The sequence below is a fragment of the Pongo abelii genome, chromosome X (assembly GCF_028885655.2).
Source record: "Pongo abelii isolate AG06213 chromosome X, NHGRI_mPonAbe1-v2.0_pri, whole genome shotgun sequence".
NCBI classification, from domain to species: domain Eukaryota; kingdom Metazoa; phylum Chordata; class Mammalia; order Primates; family Hominidae; genus Pongo; species Pongo abelii.
Genome location: NC_072008.2, coordinates 136,201,027 through 136,220,052, shown reverse-complemented (window position 1 = coordinate 136,220,052; position 19,026 = coordinate 136,201,027). Strand labels below are relative to the sequence as shown.

Sequence of the window (19,026 nt, the reverse complement as noted above, 5' to 3'; positions counted from 1 at the left end):
ATTCTTTGCTTATCCTTTTACTTTCAACCCTCCCAAATCACTTTGTTTTTGTTCTTTCTTGCTTTCACCAGAGTTTTTTCTTTTGTGATCCTATATGAAAACTTCTTTTCTTTTAGAAGTTGAGTTAAACCCATGTATATTCATTGGTAGGAGAAATTTAACTGGTCTTGATAGGTTTAATTGGTCTTAGTTTTTCACAATGCTTTGTTATGCTTTCTTTGTCCTTTTTTTTTTTTTTTTTAAGTCTTTCACTTTGTGATTTTAGGAAAGTTTTTCTTTTGTTTTCCACCCTTGTTTTAGTGTGTAGTCTTGTCTTTATTTAACACTTTATTTAGTATTTATTTAGTATGTAGTCTTGTCTTTATTTAACACTTTATTGAGGTATGACTGACCTATAAAAATCTGTATTTAATGTATACAGCTCGGTGAGTTTGGAGCTAAGTATACATCCATGAAAACATTACAATTTGTGTCATAAACATAACCATCACCTTCAAAAGTTTCCTCCTACCCTCTTTATTATTATTACCTTTTTGTGATATGAACACAATAGAAAATTTATGCTTTTAGCAAATCTTTTTTTTTTTTTTTTTTTTTTTTGAGACGGAGTTTCACTCTTGTTGCCCAGGCTAGAGTGCAATGGTGCAATCTCAGCTGACTACAACCACAACCTCCACCTCCAGGGTTCAAGCAATTCTCCTGCCTCAGCTTCCTGAGTAACTGGGATTACAGGCATGCACCACCACACCCAGCTAATTTCGTATTTTTAGTAGAGATGGGGTTTCTCCATGTTGGTCAGGCTGGTCTCGAACTCCCAACCTCAGGTGATCCGCCCACCTTGGCCTTCCAAAGTGCTGGGATTACAGGCATGAGCCACTGCACCTGGCCAAATTTTTTAAGTATGTAATACAGTATTGTTAACTATATGCACTATTCTATATAGTAGATCTCTAGGACTTACTCATCTTGAATAACTGAACCCACGTACCTTTTGACTAATACCTTCCCATTTTCCCCTCCCTCTAGCCCCTGGCAATCACAATTCTACTCTCTGCATCTATGAGTTTGACTATTTTAGATTCCTCATATAACAGAAATCGTGTAATATTTGTCTGTCTGTGACTGTCTTATTTTCTTTAGCATGTTTTCCAAATCCATACATGTTGGTGCAAATGAAAAGATTTCTTTCTGTTTTTATGGCTGAATAATATTCCATTTGTGTGTGTGTGTGTGAGTGTATATATATATATATATATATATATATATGTATATATATATATATATACCCCATCCTCCTCATCCATTTGTATATTAATAGACATTTAGATTGCTTTCATGTCTTGGCTATTATGAATAACCCTGCAATGAAGTCTACCTACATGGGAGTACAGATGTCTCATTGGGATTCCAATTTCAATTCCTTTGGGCATATATACAGAAGTAGGATTACTGGATCATATGGTAGTTCTATTTTTAACTTTTTGAGAACCCTCCCATGTCTTCCATAGTGACTGCACCAATAACATTCCCATCAACAGTGTAAAATGGTTCCCGTTTTTCCACATTCTTATCAGCACTTATCTTTTGTCTTTTTGATACAGCTGTTCTAATAGGTGTGAGGTGATAGCTCATTGTAGTTTTGGTTTGCATTTTCCTGATGATTAGCGATGTTGAGCACCTTTGCACATACGTGTTGGCTACTCATGAGTCTTTTGTCTATTCAATTCCTGTGCCCATTTTTAAATTAGTGTATTTGGTTTTTTGCTATTGAGTTGTAGGAATTTCTCATATATTTTGGATTTTAACCCTTTCTCAGATAGTTTCTCCTATTTTTTTCTCCAGTTATTCTTAGAGAATTCTTCTAGAGAAATTCTACAACTGTAAAATATACACAATAAATAAATTAGTTTTATCTCATTGGATAAAAAAGGCTTACGTATGAAAGTATTCCACATTAGGATCAGTTTATATGATGTCTTGATTTTATTCATGAGGTAGATTTCCCCTTCAGATATTTAGGCATTCTAGATAGAATATGTTGAGATATTCAAAATGTAACTGATGCTTCTTTCTTTGTGTCCCACACATTTTCTAGCATGGTAAGTCTGGAGAATGGCAGGTTAGCTGTGCTCAAAGTCTAGTTCCAACCAGGCTTCACTTAAATATTACTGTGTTATTTGATAATCAAGCTTATACATAATGGCATGTAAAACTACCTTTTAAGCTTTTTTTTTTTTTGAGACGGAGTCTTGCTCTGTCACATGGGCTGGAGTGCAGTGGCGCGACCTCAGCTCACTTCAACCTCCGCCTTCCGGGTTCAAGCAATTCTTCTGCCTCAGCCTCCTGAGTAGCTGGGACTACAGACACGTGCCACCACGCCCGGCTAATTTTTTTGTATTTTTAATAGAGACGGGGTTTCACCATATTGGCCAGGCTGGTCTCGAACTCCTGACCTCGTGATCCGCCTGCCTCAGCCTCCCAAAGTGCTGGGATTATAGGCATGAGCCACCACACCCAGCCTAAGCTATTTTTTTTTTAATTATTGTAGATTCAGGGGTATATGCGCAAGTTTGTTAACAAGGGTATATTGCATGATGCTGAGGTTTGGACTTCTACTGATCCTGTCACCCAAATAGTGAACAATAGTACCCAATAGGAAGTTTTTCAGCCCCTGCCTTCCTCCCTCCCGACTTTTGGAGACCTCAGTGTAGTTTCCATCTTCATGTCTGTGTATACCCAATGTTTAGCTTCCACTTACAAGCTTCCACTTATAAGTGAGAACATAAGATATTTAGTTTTTTGGTTTTGTGTTAATTCATTTAGGATAATAGCCTCCAGCTGCATCCATGTTGCTGCAAAGGACGTTATTTCATTCTTTTTTATGGCTGTGTAGCATTCCATAGTGTATGTGTACCACATTTTCTTTATCCAGTCCACTGTTGATGGGCACCTAGGTTGATTCCATGTCTTCACTATTATGAATAGTGCTGCAGTGAACATACAACTGTAGGTGTCTTTTTGGTAGAACGATTAATTTTCCAGTGAGTATATACCCAGTGATGAGATTGCTGGGTCAAATGGTAGTTCCATTTTTAGTTCTTTGAGAATCTCCAAACTGTTTCTACAGGGGCTCAACTAATTTACATTCCTACCAGTGGTGTATAAGCATGTAAGCTGTATCTTGACACAGATATGAAATGGGTGATTTTGGGCCAAGAAAAAAATTGTTATTAAATATTTACATCTAAAAAGAAAAATTGCAAGGAAAAAATATTAGATATATAAACATCCCTGATCTTAAGGTTTTCAATTTGTTATTGAAGTTATTCCTTTATTAAGATAGTGGGTGTTTATTGTTTGAATTTTTTTAGAATATGTGAAAATGGAAGCCACAATTTTGGTATCTTTCTAGATACATTGCCAAGCGTAGTTTTATATCATCTGACCTTAGATGTAAACACAATCATTTTTTGGTATCTAATCTTTAAAAGAGCTATAGACGAGGCTCATATTTTTTTCCTCTTTCAGCATTGTTGTCCAGACATGATAACTAAATTTTTGGGAGTAATTGTTAAATCAGAACGTCCATGTGATGAAGACAAGACTAATTCAGAGACAGGAAAGTTGATCATGTTAGTCAATGAGTTTTATTATGGAAGGCATGAAGGAGTCACTGAGAAAGAGCCAAAGACTTACACAACTTTTAAATGCTTCAGTTGCTCGAAAGTTCTTAAAAATAATATTAGGTATGTAAATATTTATTTTTATTTCTGTTTGAAAGTTGGGATATGACAGATAAGAATATAGTATCTTTACTTTGCTCTGCCATCCTCGGTAAGTAATTCTAATATTTTCTACTAAGAACAGAGGCAGATTATCATGTTGAAAAGCTTTTGTTCCTTCTTGTATTTTAAGAGTTTGACTCCAGGATCCACCTAGTTGTATTGTTTTCAGATAGCTTAAGAAAAGACAAAATGTATTTTAATTTAGGGGAAAATTACTTCTTTTCCCTACATTTATTACTGAACTAGGCAGTTTCATGAGAAACTTGTATTTTCTAGCTGACTTTGAATCTTACTTTTCTTCATGTCACAAGAAGAACCCTATGCAGCATGACCTCCTCCATACTAACCTTATTTAAAGCTCAAATTTTTCAATTTTAAAATAAATTTCAGGCGTTTACCAAAACCAAAGAGAAGTGTTTTGGAGGTGTGAAAAAAGACAAAAACCCAAACCTTCACAATGATTGCTATGTAGGTTGATGACATTATCACTTTGTTTCAAGATTATTTTCTTTAGTGATTCATAATAATTGTAAGTAGTTGACCCAGTCTTAAAACTGTTGTTTACATTGAATAACTTTACTTTGAAATTCAGCAAAAAGTTTTAGTAAGCCCTTTGAAAATGGTATGTCCATTTATATTGTACTCTCTTCCATTGAACATCATAGTTCCTTCTCTTCAGAAGCCTTTTAGAGAAGCTGAAATAGCAGAAGGTAAAACTGAAAAATAGATGGTGCTACAAAGGGCACAGCCTGCTAAGAAAAATGAATAGTTTGTGCTAACAGTAAGCCAGTATAATTAGATAAAACAAAAGGTTCTTGTAATTATAGTCATTAAAATTGCTGTTGCATGCATTTAGAAACCAAGACACAAATAAAAATATACCAGCAGTTTGTCTTTTGAGCAGCTGAAATCTTCAAAGCTTTCAAAGATTTGTCTCTTCACTGTAGCTGCTTTTGGTGGTAGGGTTTCCGTCCTTTCAGTATTTTATTTTAAAATGTGAATAGTATTTCATGTATGGAAAAGAAGCCTGCTATTTCTCTTTGCTAAAAAAAATTTTAAATCTAAAATAATGATAAAGTGTTACAGCAAATTAGTGATGTTTCATACTACTACATTAATGGATTATTTTAAGAACAAAGATAAAAAAACCTTACTGAACCACTTAATGAAAGTAAATTATTTAAAGTAGACACTTTCTAGAGGGCTTTCAGGCCTTGGAGATGTTATTTTGAGTCATAGAATTACATTTTAAAAATTTAGGTTCAGAGACTTATTTGTGAGGTTTTTCTTTGGTTATAAGTCTGAATTTTTGCTCTTATTGGCAAATTGTTTGTAGGTTTATGAACCACATGAAACATCACTTGGAACTTGAGAAGCAGAACAATGAAAGCTGGGAAAACCACACCACCTGCCAGCACTGTTACCGGCAATATCCCACACCCTTCCAACTGCAGTGCCACATTGAGAGTACACACACTCCCCATGAGTTTTCTAGTAAGTGAAAGTTTCTTTGGAATCCTGAATATTATTGACTTTGATCATCCGAACTGTGAGGAAACCTTAAAAATTCTGACAGAAAAAAATAAGAAGTAGACTTTGTAATATGAGGGCAAAATTGAAAAAAAAATCATAACTTTTATAAACTTAGATGAAATGTGTTCTAAAGCCAGGTGTGATGGTGCATGCCTATACGCCCAGCTACTGAGGAGGCTGAGGCAGGAGGATCACTTGAGCCCATGAGTTCAGTACTATAGAATGCTACGATCAATTGCACTTGTGAATAGCCCACTGCCTGGGCAACATAGTAAGACCCTGCCTCTACAAAAAAAAAAAAAAAGTAGAAGAAAAAAAATTGTTAAAATTGAAGTCCCTTGGTTGGGGGCAGTGGCTCATTCCTGTAATCCCAGCACTCTGGGAGGCCGAGGTGGGTTGATCACCTGAGGTCAGGAGTTAGAGACCAGCCTGACTAACATGGAGAAACCCCATCTGTACTAAAAATACAAAATTAGCCGGGCAAGGTGGCGCATGCCTGTAATCCCAGCTACTCAGGAGACTGAGGCAGGAGAATCACTTGAACCCAGGAGGCAGAGGTTGCGGTGAGCCGAGATGGCACCATTGCACTCCAGCCTGGGCAACAAGAGTGAGACTCCATCTCAAAAAAATAAAATAAAATAAAATAATTGAAATCTTTCTTATAAACAGTTCATTAGTGGAAGCTTCCTTGGCACATGCATTGTGTGTAGGGGACTAAATTAGAACACCCAGATTCCATGGTTTTCAAATTTGAAATCAATTGTCTTGATTTACACTTTAGACAAAAGTTAACTACAATGTTAAGATTTAGAGTCTGAGAAGTGGACAAATTTGGTTCAGATTCCAACTTTGCCTCTTACTACAGCTGTGAGATCTCAAGCAAGTTACTTAATTTTTCTGTGCTTCTGGTTCCTCATCTGAAAAATAGGAATAAAAATAACAGAACCTTCCTCAGTGATGTTACGAGAATTAAAAAGCTAATATATCCTTGGAACAGCATTACAGAGTCAACAGCTATAGAATTGTTAGAACCACATCACTATTACTTCTACTATTATTATTACTTGTTGTGGATGTACAAAATGAATCTTTTTTTATATACATCCTTAAATGGTATAATGTGTTTTTTTCCACTTTCAGCTATTTGCAAAATCTGTGAATTATCATTTGAAACAGAGCATATTCTTTTACAACATATGAAGGACACCCATAAACCTGGTGAAATGCCATATGTTTGCCAGGTACACACACATTTTATTGTGTAGTTAAGTGTTTGTTTAATTTTCATGTGCCATGAAATAGTATTGTTCTTTTGATTTTTTAAAGCCATATAAATAAAATTAGTTACTATGCTAAAATTGAAGACCCTCTTCATTAGTGGAAACCCCCTTGGGTTTAACTCATGCATTATAAGTAAAGGGGTGGAGTAGATTTTGCCTGTGGGTTGTGGTTTGCTGACCTCTGTGCTAGATGAGGAAATGCCCTACTAGAGAAAGACAAATATGTGGGTTATCATATAGGGAAAATTATAGATATGCTAGAGAAATAGGAAAATCTCTTAGTTATAGAAAACCAAATTAAATGCTTTGGGATCAGTGTTCCAGAATTTGAAGTGACTTCCAGTAACGAGGAAGTGAGATGAAGATAAATTGACACTGGCATAGCATGGATGCTATTTAAAATCTAAAGAAGAGAATACTCTGTTTTATATAGCAGGAAAAACTTTTTAGAACAAGATTTGGCAGAGCTTGAAAATTCACATCAAGATAGGGGGTGGTAGATTTGAAAAGAAGAAGAGAGTCTTACTGTGTTTTGGAATATATGCCTAAACTTTGAAAGATATCTTTCAAAGGTTATCTTTATTACTTGCAGTAATATGATTCTTGGTTGTATAGGCAGCAGAGCTGGACTAGTAGTACGTGTTCTTCCAAACAGATGACCCGTTATTGCTACTTTGATTGTAATTGCAAGAAGTTATAAAATTTCAAGTTAAACTAAGCCTTCTTTATATTTCTAGGTTTGCCAGTTTAGATCATCAACATTTTCTGATGTAGAAGCTCATTTTAGAGCAGCCCATGAAAACACTAAGAACTTGCTATGTCCATTTTGCCTCAAAGTTAGTAAAATGGCAACCCCCTACATGAATCATTACATGAAGCATCAGGTGAGATTAAGCAGTTCTTATTTGTTCATGTTGTCTTAGTGAAAAGATATAGATCTATATGTATAGATCTATAGCTACATCTATATCTATCTATAACTTAGAACATTGGTTAGATTTGTTCTGGACAGAAAGCAAAGTTCTGAATGACACAATTAATTTATAATTTATGCTGAATAACTTGTGAAACTTTCACTTACTTTCCTTGCTTGCTTTCTGGTGACACTGAGAATCATAAATAGTCAAAGTTCTGAAAGATAGCTAGAAATAGGAACCCCAAAGTGGAGGAAAAAACAGAAGATTCATGAAATATTTAGGTTAGATATTTCAGGACCTAAGGGTGGTGGGACTGGGAATGATTTTGAAGGTGCTTATCAAGAGCAGGAAAAAGAATAAGTTTGAATGGAGGAACATAAGATTAAGGACTCATAACCTTGTATTTTCCTCTTTCTCTTGAAATCTTATTTCTACTTTCTAGCCCACTTTTTATTATGAGACATGTGGTTGTCATCAGTGACCCAGAATTGACTTTTGTAGCAGCCAGTAACAAAGGAAACAGCAAGAACACTTATGACCAGATATGTGAACTATACTAGAGAACTATATTTAGGTTATAACTTACTTTGTGACTTTTGCCAGTTCTGCTGTATAATTTCTGGGATACCAGTATTGATGCCTTGCATCTTTCCCTTGAATTCTGATTTTATGCTTACTGATTCTTTTCCTCAATTAGAGCATCCTGTGGGCTGAAAACTTTGATGAAACAGTGGACCTATTCTTGAGTGTTTGAAACATCAATAGTGCCTTTGGCAAAATCAGAAGTCAACGGATTTACTAAGTCTGGTCATGTAATCAAGTTTTGCCTCCTCACTGATCAGCTCATTACATTTTCGTAGTATTGATTACATTGTCTCGGCAAGTTCATTCAGTACTGGCACTAACGTGGCCCTTGATTGTAGTCACTGGATGATCATGAAATCAACTTGTAGTTGTTAATTGGAAAAAAAAGTCATAAAAATAGAATTTCCAAACACATTCAGATTACCTGTGTTATGACTTGGATGGTATCAGTGTCTGTTTTTTGTTTGTTTGTTTGTTTGTTTGTTTGTTTTAATCCTGGTAGGCCATCTCACTCTTAAAAATCTTTGGCAAAATCTTTCTAGGGTTTCCACCAACAGTGTTCACTCAGATGTTAATAAGTGTTCCCCTCTTAACTTGTTCCTGGTGAAAGAAATTTAGTGAATGGCTGGATTTACGAAATTCATAGGGGTGTTTTTTGTTTATTTTTAACAACAAGACTTTTCAGAGCTTTTAATATGCTAATACTGTAAATCTCTAAGCAAGGGACATAGTATGTAATAGTCCTCAAACATTTTAACCTTTGAGCCCTTTATTTGCACAATACCTATTAACATTTCTTGAGGTATAGAGTTTGGGAAACACTATTCTTGGTGGTCTGTATTTCATTTTTTGGCCTTCAATTTTGAAAAGAAGAATGGAACATAAGCAGTATCTCTGACTAATTATGGGTTTTTTAACATAATTCTTTCCCTTGTGCTTTACTAAGCTCCAGAGTGACATAGATGTAGGTTTGAAGGGAGTGATAACATACTTAGACAGGTAAGAAAGACATAGTGAACCTACTTTGTGAGCTGTGTCTTATAAGTGGTTTATCTGATCTGTAGTCATTCTTCATACCCTAAGTTGTATGCCTTAACTTGCTGTATGTTTTGGAAAGAGTTACCCAACAGGTCTGAGTTGCTCAAATATTGCACAATTTCAGAAGTGCCTGCTTGTATAACTGGCCCTTGGCTAAATCTTGGAAATTGAGCTCCTAAAATGTTCTCTATGTTATTAACTGATAAGAGTGTTTTACATGCCTGGAACCTTGAGCCATGTTGTACCAGTTAGTCAAGAAAATTCGCACAAAAAAATACGGTTATGGTGACCACCTGCTTTTCTTGCAGTGGGAGGAGTCGTCTGAAAATTTGGTGGCTTACCTCCATAAAAAACCTAAGCTCTTAGACTCAAGAGAGCTTTCCCATCAAGCAACATTTTATACGTGTTGCTGCAGTTCATTGCTGAGGGATTAAGTGTGTCCTATGTGACTCCATTGGAATAGAGCTCTTAGAAATTGGCGCCTGGTAATCCTCTAGAAGCTATCCAGTATACCGTTTTCCTTTATTAAGCCTGCTCTGTACCCTTACACTGTAATAAAACATAGCTGTGAGTATAACACTAAGTCCTATCGATCCTTCTGCTGAATCATCACATCTGGGAGTAGTCTGAGGGACCACCGAGGTGCCACAGGTGCTGTCTTAGTCTGTTTGAGCTACTATAACATGCTATTATACCATTGACTGGGAAACTTAAACAACAAGCACTTATTTCTCTCTGTTATAGAGGCTGTAAAGTCCAAGATCAGGGCACTAGCGGTTCAGTGTCTGGTGAGGACCTGCTTCCTTGTTCATAGGTGGCCATATTCTCACTGTGTCTTCACATGGGGGAAGGGGTGGAGAGGGCTCTCTAGGGTCCCTTTTATAAGGACACTAATCCCATTTATGACAGCGCCACCATCATAATCTAATTAGTTTCTGAAGGCTCCACCTCCCAATATTATTACATTGAAAATTAGGATTTCGCCATATGAATTGGGGGGCGGAGGGGACACAAGCATTCAGTCCATTTCAGGTGCTGAATTTTTTTGTTAAGTTTGGAGTACCTGAAGAGTAAACAGTCAGCAGCGAAGAGGTAAGATTCTATTGATGAGAAGGATCATCAGACTTCTCTGAAGGTATTTGCAGTTTGCATAATTATTCACAAAAGACTCAAAAACCTGAGCTGACCAATATTATAAGCTTATAACTGAGATGGCATTAGTGCAATTTTATATAATAAGAATTATTGACTCTGGTTTATTTTATTCTTTTTGAAAACTTTGATTGCAACTTTTTCCTAAAAATAATATGTTACTATGTCTTGAGTGATTTTGGAGTTAGCAATGCAGTTTATACATTTTTTAACAAAGGACGAAAGACTGCACATGTGTTAAATGTCTTCATTAGCTCTTTAATAATAACAATAAGCAGTTAACATACAATAATCACTTACCATTTGACAGCCACTGGTGCTTTTACATGCATTATCTTGTTTAATCTTCACAGCCACCCTATGAGGCAGGTATATGATTGTTTTCATTTTATAGATGAGGAAACAAAGCTTTATAGAAAGTAATTTGCCCAGTGTCACATTCCCTAATAAATGGTGGAGCCCAAAATTGATTTATAGCCCAAGCTTCCACCGCAGACTCATATTCCACATTTACATTAGGTCTAAAGGCAGAAATTACAGATAGTTACCCTTGAAAATCCCTCAAATTGGCCAGATGCAGTGGCTCATACCTGTAATCCCAGCACTTTGGGAGGCCAAGGCAGGCGGATCATCTGAGGCCAGGAGTTTGAGACTAGCCTGGCCAACACGGTGAAACCCTGTGTCTACTAAAAATAAAAAATTAGCTGGGTGTGGTGGTGCATGCCTGTAATCCCAGCTACTCGGGAGGCTGAGGGGGGAGAATCGCATGAACCCGGGAGGCAGAGGTTGCAGTGAGCCAAGATCATGCCACTGCACTCCAGCCTGGGAGACAGAGTGAGACTCCATCTCAAAAAAAAATTCCTCATATCACCCAAAAACCATATAGTATGCATGTCAAGAAGTTCAACACTTAACTTTTTCTCTACCCTTGGAACAAGTTACTGTTTCTTTGGTTAAACATTATTTTAAAAATGTATTAGTTGGACACAGTGGCTCACGCCTGTAATCCCAGCTCTTTGGGAGGCCGAGGAGGGTGGATCACTTGAGGTCAGGAGTTCGAGAACAGCCCGGCCCCATCTCTAAAAATACAAAATTAGCCAGGTGTGGTGGCAGGTGCCTGTAATCCCAGCTAGTTGGGAGGCTGAGGCAGGAGAACTGCTTGAACCCAGGAGACGGAGGTTGCAGTGAGCCGAGGTCGCGCCATTGCACTCCAGCCTGGGCAACAAAAGCAAAACTGTATCTCAAAAAACAAACAAAAAAAAGTATCATCCGTGATCATTAGCACAATGCAAGCATACATACATAAGAGGGATATGCAGGACTTGAGTCCAACTAAGGGAATAGTAGATTAATGTCTCCCATCTTGGGGCTCTGGACAAATAAATACTCATTGAATGAAATGGCAGACACTTTGAACTAGTTAAATTGTGCCTGCTGCTCATTTGTACTCTTGTCAGTCTCTTGCCTCACTTTATTTCTTTATTTAACAAATATTTGAGTGCCTAATATATGCCAAGGACTGTTTTAGGTACTGAGGATACAGAAGTAAGCAAAGCAAGGTTTGTACTCACTGAAATAATGCATCATGGTAGAGAAGGGTGTGTGTGTGTGTGGTGTCTGAATGCATATGTATGCCAGCTGATGGTAAGTACCATGGGAAGAAAATAAAGGTAGATAGGGAGTGCCAAGGCTCAGGTGAAGGAGTGGTTTCTGTTTTTTAAATGGTGTGGTCAAAGAGGGCTTCTCCAAAGGAAATAAGAGAGTAAGTCATGTGGCTTACTCATCTGGGAGAGAATGTTCCAAGTAGAGGGAACAATAGGTAGGCAGTGAGGTGAACATATACCTAGGATATTCAAGGAAGAGCAAGGAGGCCAGTGTGGCTGGGGCACAGTAAATAAGTGAGAGGAAAAGTAGTAGGAGATGAAGTTGTAGCAATAGAATGTAAGCCAGATCATTTGAGGACTTGTAAGCCAGAGTCAGGATTCTGGAGTGTTATGGAAAGCCATTTGGAGGGTTTAACCATGTGAAAGATCTGTAACATTTTAAGATCACTCTGACAGCTATGGGAAGAACAGACTGTAGAAGGAGAAAGGATGGAAATAGGGAGAAGATAGGAGGCTTTTTCAAGAGTCCTCGTAAGTGGCTCAGACAAGTATAGTAGCAATGATTGGAGGTGATGAGAAATTGAAAGATTATAAATGTTTTTTTTAAGGTATCACTGACAGATTTTATTAATTTGTTGAATGTGGGATGTAAGAGAAAGAGAAGAGTTGAGAGTGACCAAGTATTTTTTGTCCTGAGCAGCTGCAAGAATTTAGATCCCATATACTGAGATATTGGGAAGAGTAGGGAAGGAACAGATTTTGTGCCCTTCCCCACTCAGGATGAATGAGAGGGAATCTAGAGTTCAACTTTTTGTCCATGTTGATTTGAAATACCTATTAGACATCAAGAGATGTCAAGTAGGTGGTGGGTGAATGCTATTTAAAGCTATGAAACTGGATGAGGTATAGGTATAGGTAGAGAAAAAATTTGTGGGAACTGTACTCTGCAGAAACATTCTATCCATCATCTTAATTTGCTGTCTATTACTTGGCTGAGATTTTCTTCTTTCCCCTTCTCTCTTGAGCACCTACAGGTATATCTGTTTGTGTTTACTGTACCTATGGTATGATCCAGTACACCACACTTCTAAAATAGTCTGAAGATCAAACTAAAATAGTAATGCAAACACCTTATGTTTATATATTGCTTTGAACTTTGTAAAGTGCTTTTATTTAGCAAATGCCTTTTATGCACCAATACTAGATACTTTCATACATGCTACCTCGTTTGGTTTTCCTAAAAGATTGTTTGTGTTTTATATGCAAATTATGAGCTGGTGGAGATACATCTTTAAAGAAAGCTTTCTTTTGTATTTGTATGTTGTTCTAAATTTATAATAAATATTAAATACATTTTAATTAATGAGAACATACGCATAAAGATTGCAGTTGTATAGTAGAAAGAACACTAACCAGCTATGGGCAAGTGCAAATTTCTCTTGGGTCCCATTTCCCATTGGTAAAATAGTAATGGGACTAGGTTTGAGGAGGGATTTAGTCAAGGGTTTCTCAAACAGTAGATTGGGATCCATTCTTATTTATGCCTCTACAATCAGTATAGAACTTTTCCAATTAAAATCTAATTATATACTTTTTATGTTTGATCCTTATATGGTAACTAATGCTTTTGAAACTCAAATACTAACACGAGTACTTTTAAATAATAGATCATTTTGAATTGTCTGTGGTGGGAGATGGTAAAATTCTGGTTGTAAATTTATTTAGATTTTAGAATTAAGAGCAATTTCAGCTCCTAGGATTTGTGGTGGTGGAAGTTATATCTAATATTTTCTGTAAACAGAAAAAAGGAGTTCATCGTTGCCCAAAATGCAGACTACAATTTTTGACCAGCAAGGAGAAAGCTGAACATAAGGCACAGCATCGTACATTTATAAAGCCTAAAGAACTAGAAGGATTGCCTCCTGGAACAAAAGTGAGTTTGTGAGGAGGTTTTTGGTGGTTTTTTTGCACATTCTATTAATTTTTTTATGTTTTTTTTTTTATTATGGATAGAAGGAATAAGATCTAGTGTTAGAAAGCTCACTAGGGCAACTGTAGTTAACAATAATTTATTGTATATTTCAAAATAACTAAAAGAGTGGAATTGGAATGTCCCTAACACAAATAAATGATAAATATTTGAGGTGATGGATACCCCAGTTACCCTGATTTGATCATTATGTATTGTATGCTTGTATTAAAATACCACATGCACCCCAAAAGTGAGTTTTAAATATGCTGTATTTTTAACATTTTGTATGATAATAGAAACTACTGCCTGGTTTTATCTGTTGAGTATAATATTAAAATTGACCTCTGATTGTTATTAAGACTTTAGGTTTTATCATTCTTATGCTTGTAAAGAAAAACTTCTAACCATTGTTTTTTTTAGTTGATTGACGTGGTTTGTTGGAGGGGTATTTCTAGTGCAACTAGATTGTAGACTAAGTTGGCAGGTCGTTTCAGTGTTCTGTAGGCTGTTTTTGAGCTATTCCATTTGTCAATGTGTATGTCTTTTTCAGTTGCTAGACTATAAGATATTTAAGATCAGGAATTATATTTAATTTATCTTTGTGTCCCCAGCATCTGTCATAGTGCCTTGAATGCCATAGGTTTGTTGAAGTTAGTATTACTAATCTGCTCTCAGAGAAGCAAGTTTTGCTCCCGGATAGCATAGCATTGCTATTTTTCATGAGCAAGCACACATCAGACTACAAATTTCTTTCTCCTTGTTTGCCTTATATACATACGTTTTCTCTGACTTTTTTTTTTTTTTTGAGACAGAGTCTCACTCTATCCCTCAGGCTGGAGTGCAGTGGCGTGATCTCAGCTCACTGCAGCCTCCGCCTCCCGGGTTCAAGTGATTCTCGTGCCTCAGTCTCCCAAGTAGTTGGGATTACAAGCATGCAGCATGATGTCCAGCTAATTGTTTGTATTTTTAATAGAGACCGGGTTTCGCCAACATGGCCAGGCTGGTCTCAAACTCCTGGCCTCAAGTGATCTGTATGCCTCGGCCTCCCAGAGTGTGGGGTTACAGGCATGAGCCACCACGCCTGGCCCTCTGACTTCTTTACATAAAGTTAGCTCTTGAGTATTTTCTCCAGTGAAGAGATAGATAATCCAAGGTGAGATAATCCCTAAACATTTGTATTTCACTTTGAGTACATACTTTTGAATGTGAGTATGTCTGCTATTTAAATTAACAAAAATAATATAAAACAATTATCTGAGTATCTAGCGTAAGATAAACCATCTGGCATCCTTCCGTGCAATCCATTTGTTCCATGTTGGTATTAGACATGCAGAATATTAATGTAGGCAGTACAATCCTCTCTCACATCTTCCTTTATTAATAAGATGCCAATAGTAATGATAATATTGATAATAATGATACTGTATGTCTTATAGCACTTTAGAATTAAGTGTTCAGTGTGCCTTTCCATACATTTTATTATTTAACCTATGTGGTGATCCAGTGAGATAGACAAGACAGGTATTATCCCCATATTAGAGATGAAGAGGCTCAGAGAGGCTAAATTCCTTACTCAAGGTCATGTAGCTAGGAAGAGGTAGTACTAAGATTGTTAAACTCAGGTCTTTTGACTTCTACTCTAGTGCTTTCAAAACATGTATTTTCTTTTTGCAAGCTAACAAGTTCTGCTTCAGTGCTTTTCTATACCACATATATTTCATAGGACTTCATAGAAGCTGTTCTTCAAGTACATGGGGGGAGTGTAATCAAATGATTAAAGAGAATGTTAGTGGGTGACTTTTCTATTATTAACCAATAGATACAAACATTTTCTTTTTCCAAATAGTAAATGATAAATTTTATATGTTACCATTAAGGAAATTCTGAGCATTATTATAACCACCATGCTGTGTGATGAATTGATATAAGCTCCACCATAACCTTGGAGGCAGAAATCATGCCCCCTGATCCCCCAGGAAGAGGTCACATTTACTGAAAATCTGTTTTATAGTTACCAGAGGGTAATGCAGGCCTTTCCAGAGTTATTATTTCGGGCTTCTATATTACATTTTGAGCTCTCTATTTGTGAAAGCCTTTTAGTTAGTTGGGTTTTTTTGTTTGTTTGTTTTTGAGACGGGGGTCTCACTCTGTCACCCAGGTTGGAGTGTAGTGGTGCCATCTTAGCTCACTGCAACCTCTGCCTCCCAGGCGCAAGCAATCCTCCCACCTCAGCCTCCCAAGTAGCTGGGACCACAGGCGGATGTCACCATGCCCAGCTAATTTTGTTGCATTTTTGGTAGAGATGGGTTGCCCAGGCTGGTCTCAAGCCCCTGAGCTCAGGCAGTGCACCCACCTTGGCCTCCCAAAGTGCTGGGATTACAGGCATGAGCCACCACACCCAGCCCTTTTTAATTCTGTCGAAGCATAAAATAGCTATGGAATGTGCTCTTTTGATATTCATCTAATTTGTACTATCTCTTAATTATTCATTAATATCTGTTAACATACAACTGTTATCAATATAAAACTAATATTACAACAGTAAGTAAATATCAAGATAAATTTCATTTAATCGGTATGACCATTTAGAATAAGTAGAAGGCTTATCTGATTGTAGTTTATACTTGCCATTTTCAAAATAATGATTTTAACTTTTTGTATTGCAGTGGTTTTTTGGTAACAGTGTTACTGAGATATAATTCATATATCACACAGTTCACCCATTTACAGTGTACACAGTTCAATGGTTTTTAGTATATTCAGATTTGGGCAAACATCACTACAATAAATTTTAAAACATTTTTATCACCCTCAAAAGAAACCTCATAACCTTTTAGCATTCACTATTTCCCCTCCACTAGACCTGTGCAAACTTTAGTCTGCTTTTAGTGTCTATGGATTTTCCTGTTCTGGACATTTCGTATAAATTGAATCATACAATATGTCATCTTTAGGGACTGGTTTCTTTCGCTTAGCATAATGTTTTGTAGGTTCATTGATATTGTACCATGTTTCAGTACTTCATTCTTTTTTGTGGCTGAGTAATACTCCACTGCATAGATATTCTACATTTTATCCTTTCATCTATTGGTGGGCATATGGGTTGTTTCCTCTTTTTGGCTATAATGCTGCTGTAAAAATTCACGTACAGGTTTTTGTGTGAACGTATGTTTTCATTTCTCGTGGGTATATACCTCTGAGTAGAATGGCTGAGTCAAATGGTAACTCTTACCTTTAATATTTTGAGAAACTGCCGAACTGTTTTTCTTTTTTTGTTGTTTTGTTTTGTTTTGTTTTGTTTTTGAGACGGAGTCTTGCTGTGTTGCCCAGGCTGGAGTGCAGTGGTGCAATCTTGGCACACTGCAACCTCTACCTCCTGGGTTCAAGCAATTTTCCTGCCTCAGCCTCCCGAGTAGCTGGGATTACAGGTACCTGCCACCATGCCTGGCTAATTTTTTGTATTTTTAAAAGAAATGGGGTTTCACCATGTTGGCCAGGCTGGTCTCAAACTCCTTACCTCAAGTGATCTGCCCACCTCGGCCTCCCAAAGTTCAGGGAGTACAGGCCTAAGCCACCACACCCAGCCTGCCAAACTGTTTTTCATTGTAACTACACTGTTGTGCATTCCCACCAGCAATGTATGAGGGTTCTCATTTCTCTACGTCCTAGCCAATACTTGTTATTGTCTGTTTATTATAGCCATTCTGGTTGGTGTGAAGGGACATCTTATTTGGGATTTCATTTGCATTTCCCTGGTGACTAATGATGTGGACCATCTCTTTGTGTGCTTATTGGCCGTTTGTATATCTTCTTTGAAGAAATGCCTATTCATCTATTTTCTCTTTGGTTGCTTGTGCTTTTGGTGTCATATATAAGAAACCATTGCCTAACTCATGCTCACAAGAATTTACTACTGTATTTTCTTCTAAGAGTTTTATAGTTTTAACCTTTTAGAATTTGGTCTTTAATACATTTTGAGATAATTTTTGTATATAATATGAGGTAGGGGTTCAAATTCATTCTTTTGCACATGGATATCAGTTTTTCTAGCAGCATTCATCAAGACTATTTTTTGCCCCATTGGAAATGTTTTGGGACCCTTGTCAAAAACCAGTTTACCGTAAATGTGATATTTACGGCTTACAATGATATTTTTAGTACTAATGCGATGGATACTTTTCTAAAAATATGTATTGGCTTTGTTTTTATAGGTTACTATTCGAGCTTCACTTGGACCTCTCCAGTCAAAATTACCAACTGCACCTTCCAGTTGTGCTCCAGGCACTTCTTTTCTTCAGGTCACACCTCCGACATCTCAAAATACGACTGCTAAAAATCCTAGAAAATCTAATGCCAGTAGATCTAAGACAAGTAAGCCTCATGCAACTACATCCACTGCAAGTAAAGCTAATACAAGTAAGCCAAGGGGACGTATAGCTAAGTCCAAAGCAAAACCCTCTTACAAGCAAAAGCGACAGCGCAACAGAAAAAATAAAATGAGCCTTGCTTTGAAGAACATAAGGTAATAATATCTTTTATTCCTGATATACAATACAAATTTAATCTTAACGTATATAGTTTACCATATCACAGAATTCTCTTATACATTTACATGATAATCACTTATCTGGCATAAAGACCAAGCAAATGAGAAAAAGGTACTTTTTACAACTGCTGAGCAGAACTTGAGTCATTGTGTTTATTCTCTAATTTTCATCTTTTACACTAATCTTATATTTTGTGCTTTTATCTTATGATAGATTAATTGCTTTATTTGATCCCTTTTATTCCAGGGAAATGTTAACTGGTGTTAAATTTTTTACACTTACTCTAGCTTGTTTCAAAGCAAATTTTCAAATTATGAGTCTACTTAAATATACCAATTTAAACATTTTGGCTTCAGTTAATAAAATGTTAATAAGATTTTCCCCTATTATTTTTGTTTTATAATCTGTTTTTATCTTTTTTTCCATCTCCATAAGGTGTCGTCGCGGAATTCACAAGTGCATTGAATGTCATTCCAAAATAAAAGATTTTGCAAACCACTTTTCTATATACATCCACTGCAGTTTTTGCAAGTACAATACTAACTGTAACAAAGCCTTTGTAAATCATATGATGAGGTAAGTTAAACATGTAAACTGCCAATCAGAATTTCCA

General features: G+C 36.6%; 1 protein-coding gene across 3 annotated transcripts in view; it reads left to right on the top strand.

Moving 5' to 3' along the window:
• ZNF280C (zinc finger protein 280C) overlaps positions 1–19,026 on the top strand; it is a 65,791-nt gene that overhangs the window by 34,360 nt on the left and 12,405 nt on the right. For all 3 annotated transcript variants that reach the window (XR_002913201.3, XM_024241138.3, XM_024241137.3), the window contains exons 9-15: positions 3,529–3,746; positions 5,122–5,279; positions 6,459–6,559; positions 7,336–7,482; positions 13,696–13,827; positions 18,078–18,388; positions 18,849–18,989. Coding sequence is in view for 2 of the 3 variants with exons in the window: in XM_024241138.3 (XP_024096906.1) it covers positions 3,529–3,746; positions 5,122–5,279; positions 6,459–6,559; positions 7,336–7,482; positions 13,696–13,827; positions 18,078–18,388; positions 18,849–18,989 (1,208 nt within the window). In the remaining variant the exon portion in view is untranslated. The remainder of the gene's footprint in view (positions 1–3,528; positions 3,747–5,121; positions 5,280–6,458; positions 6,560–7,335; positions 7,483–13,695; positions 13,828–18,077; positions 18,389–18,848; positions 18,990–19,026) is intronic.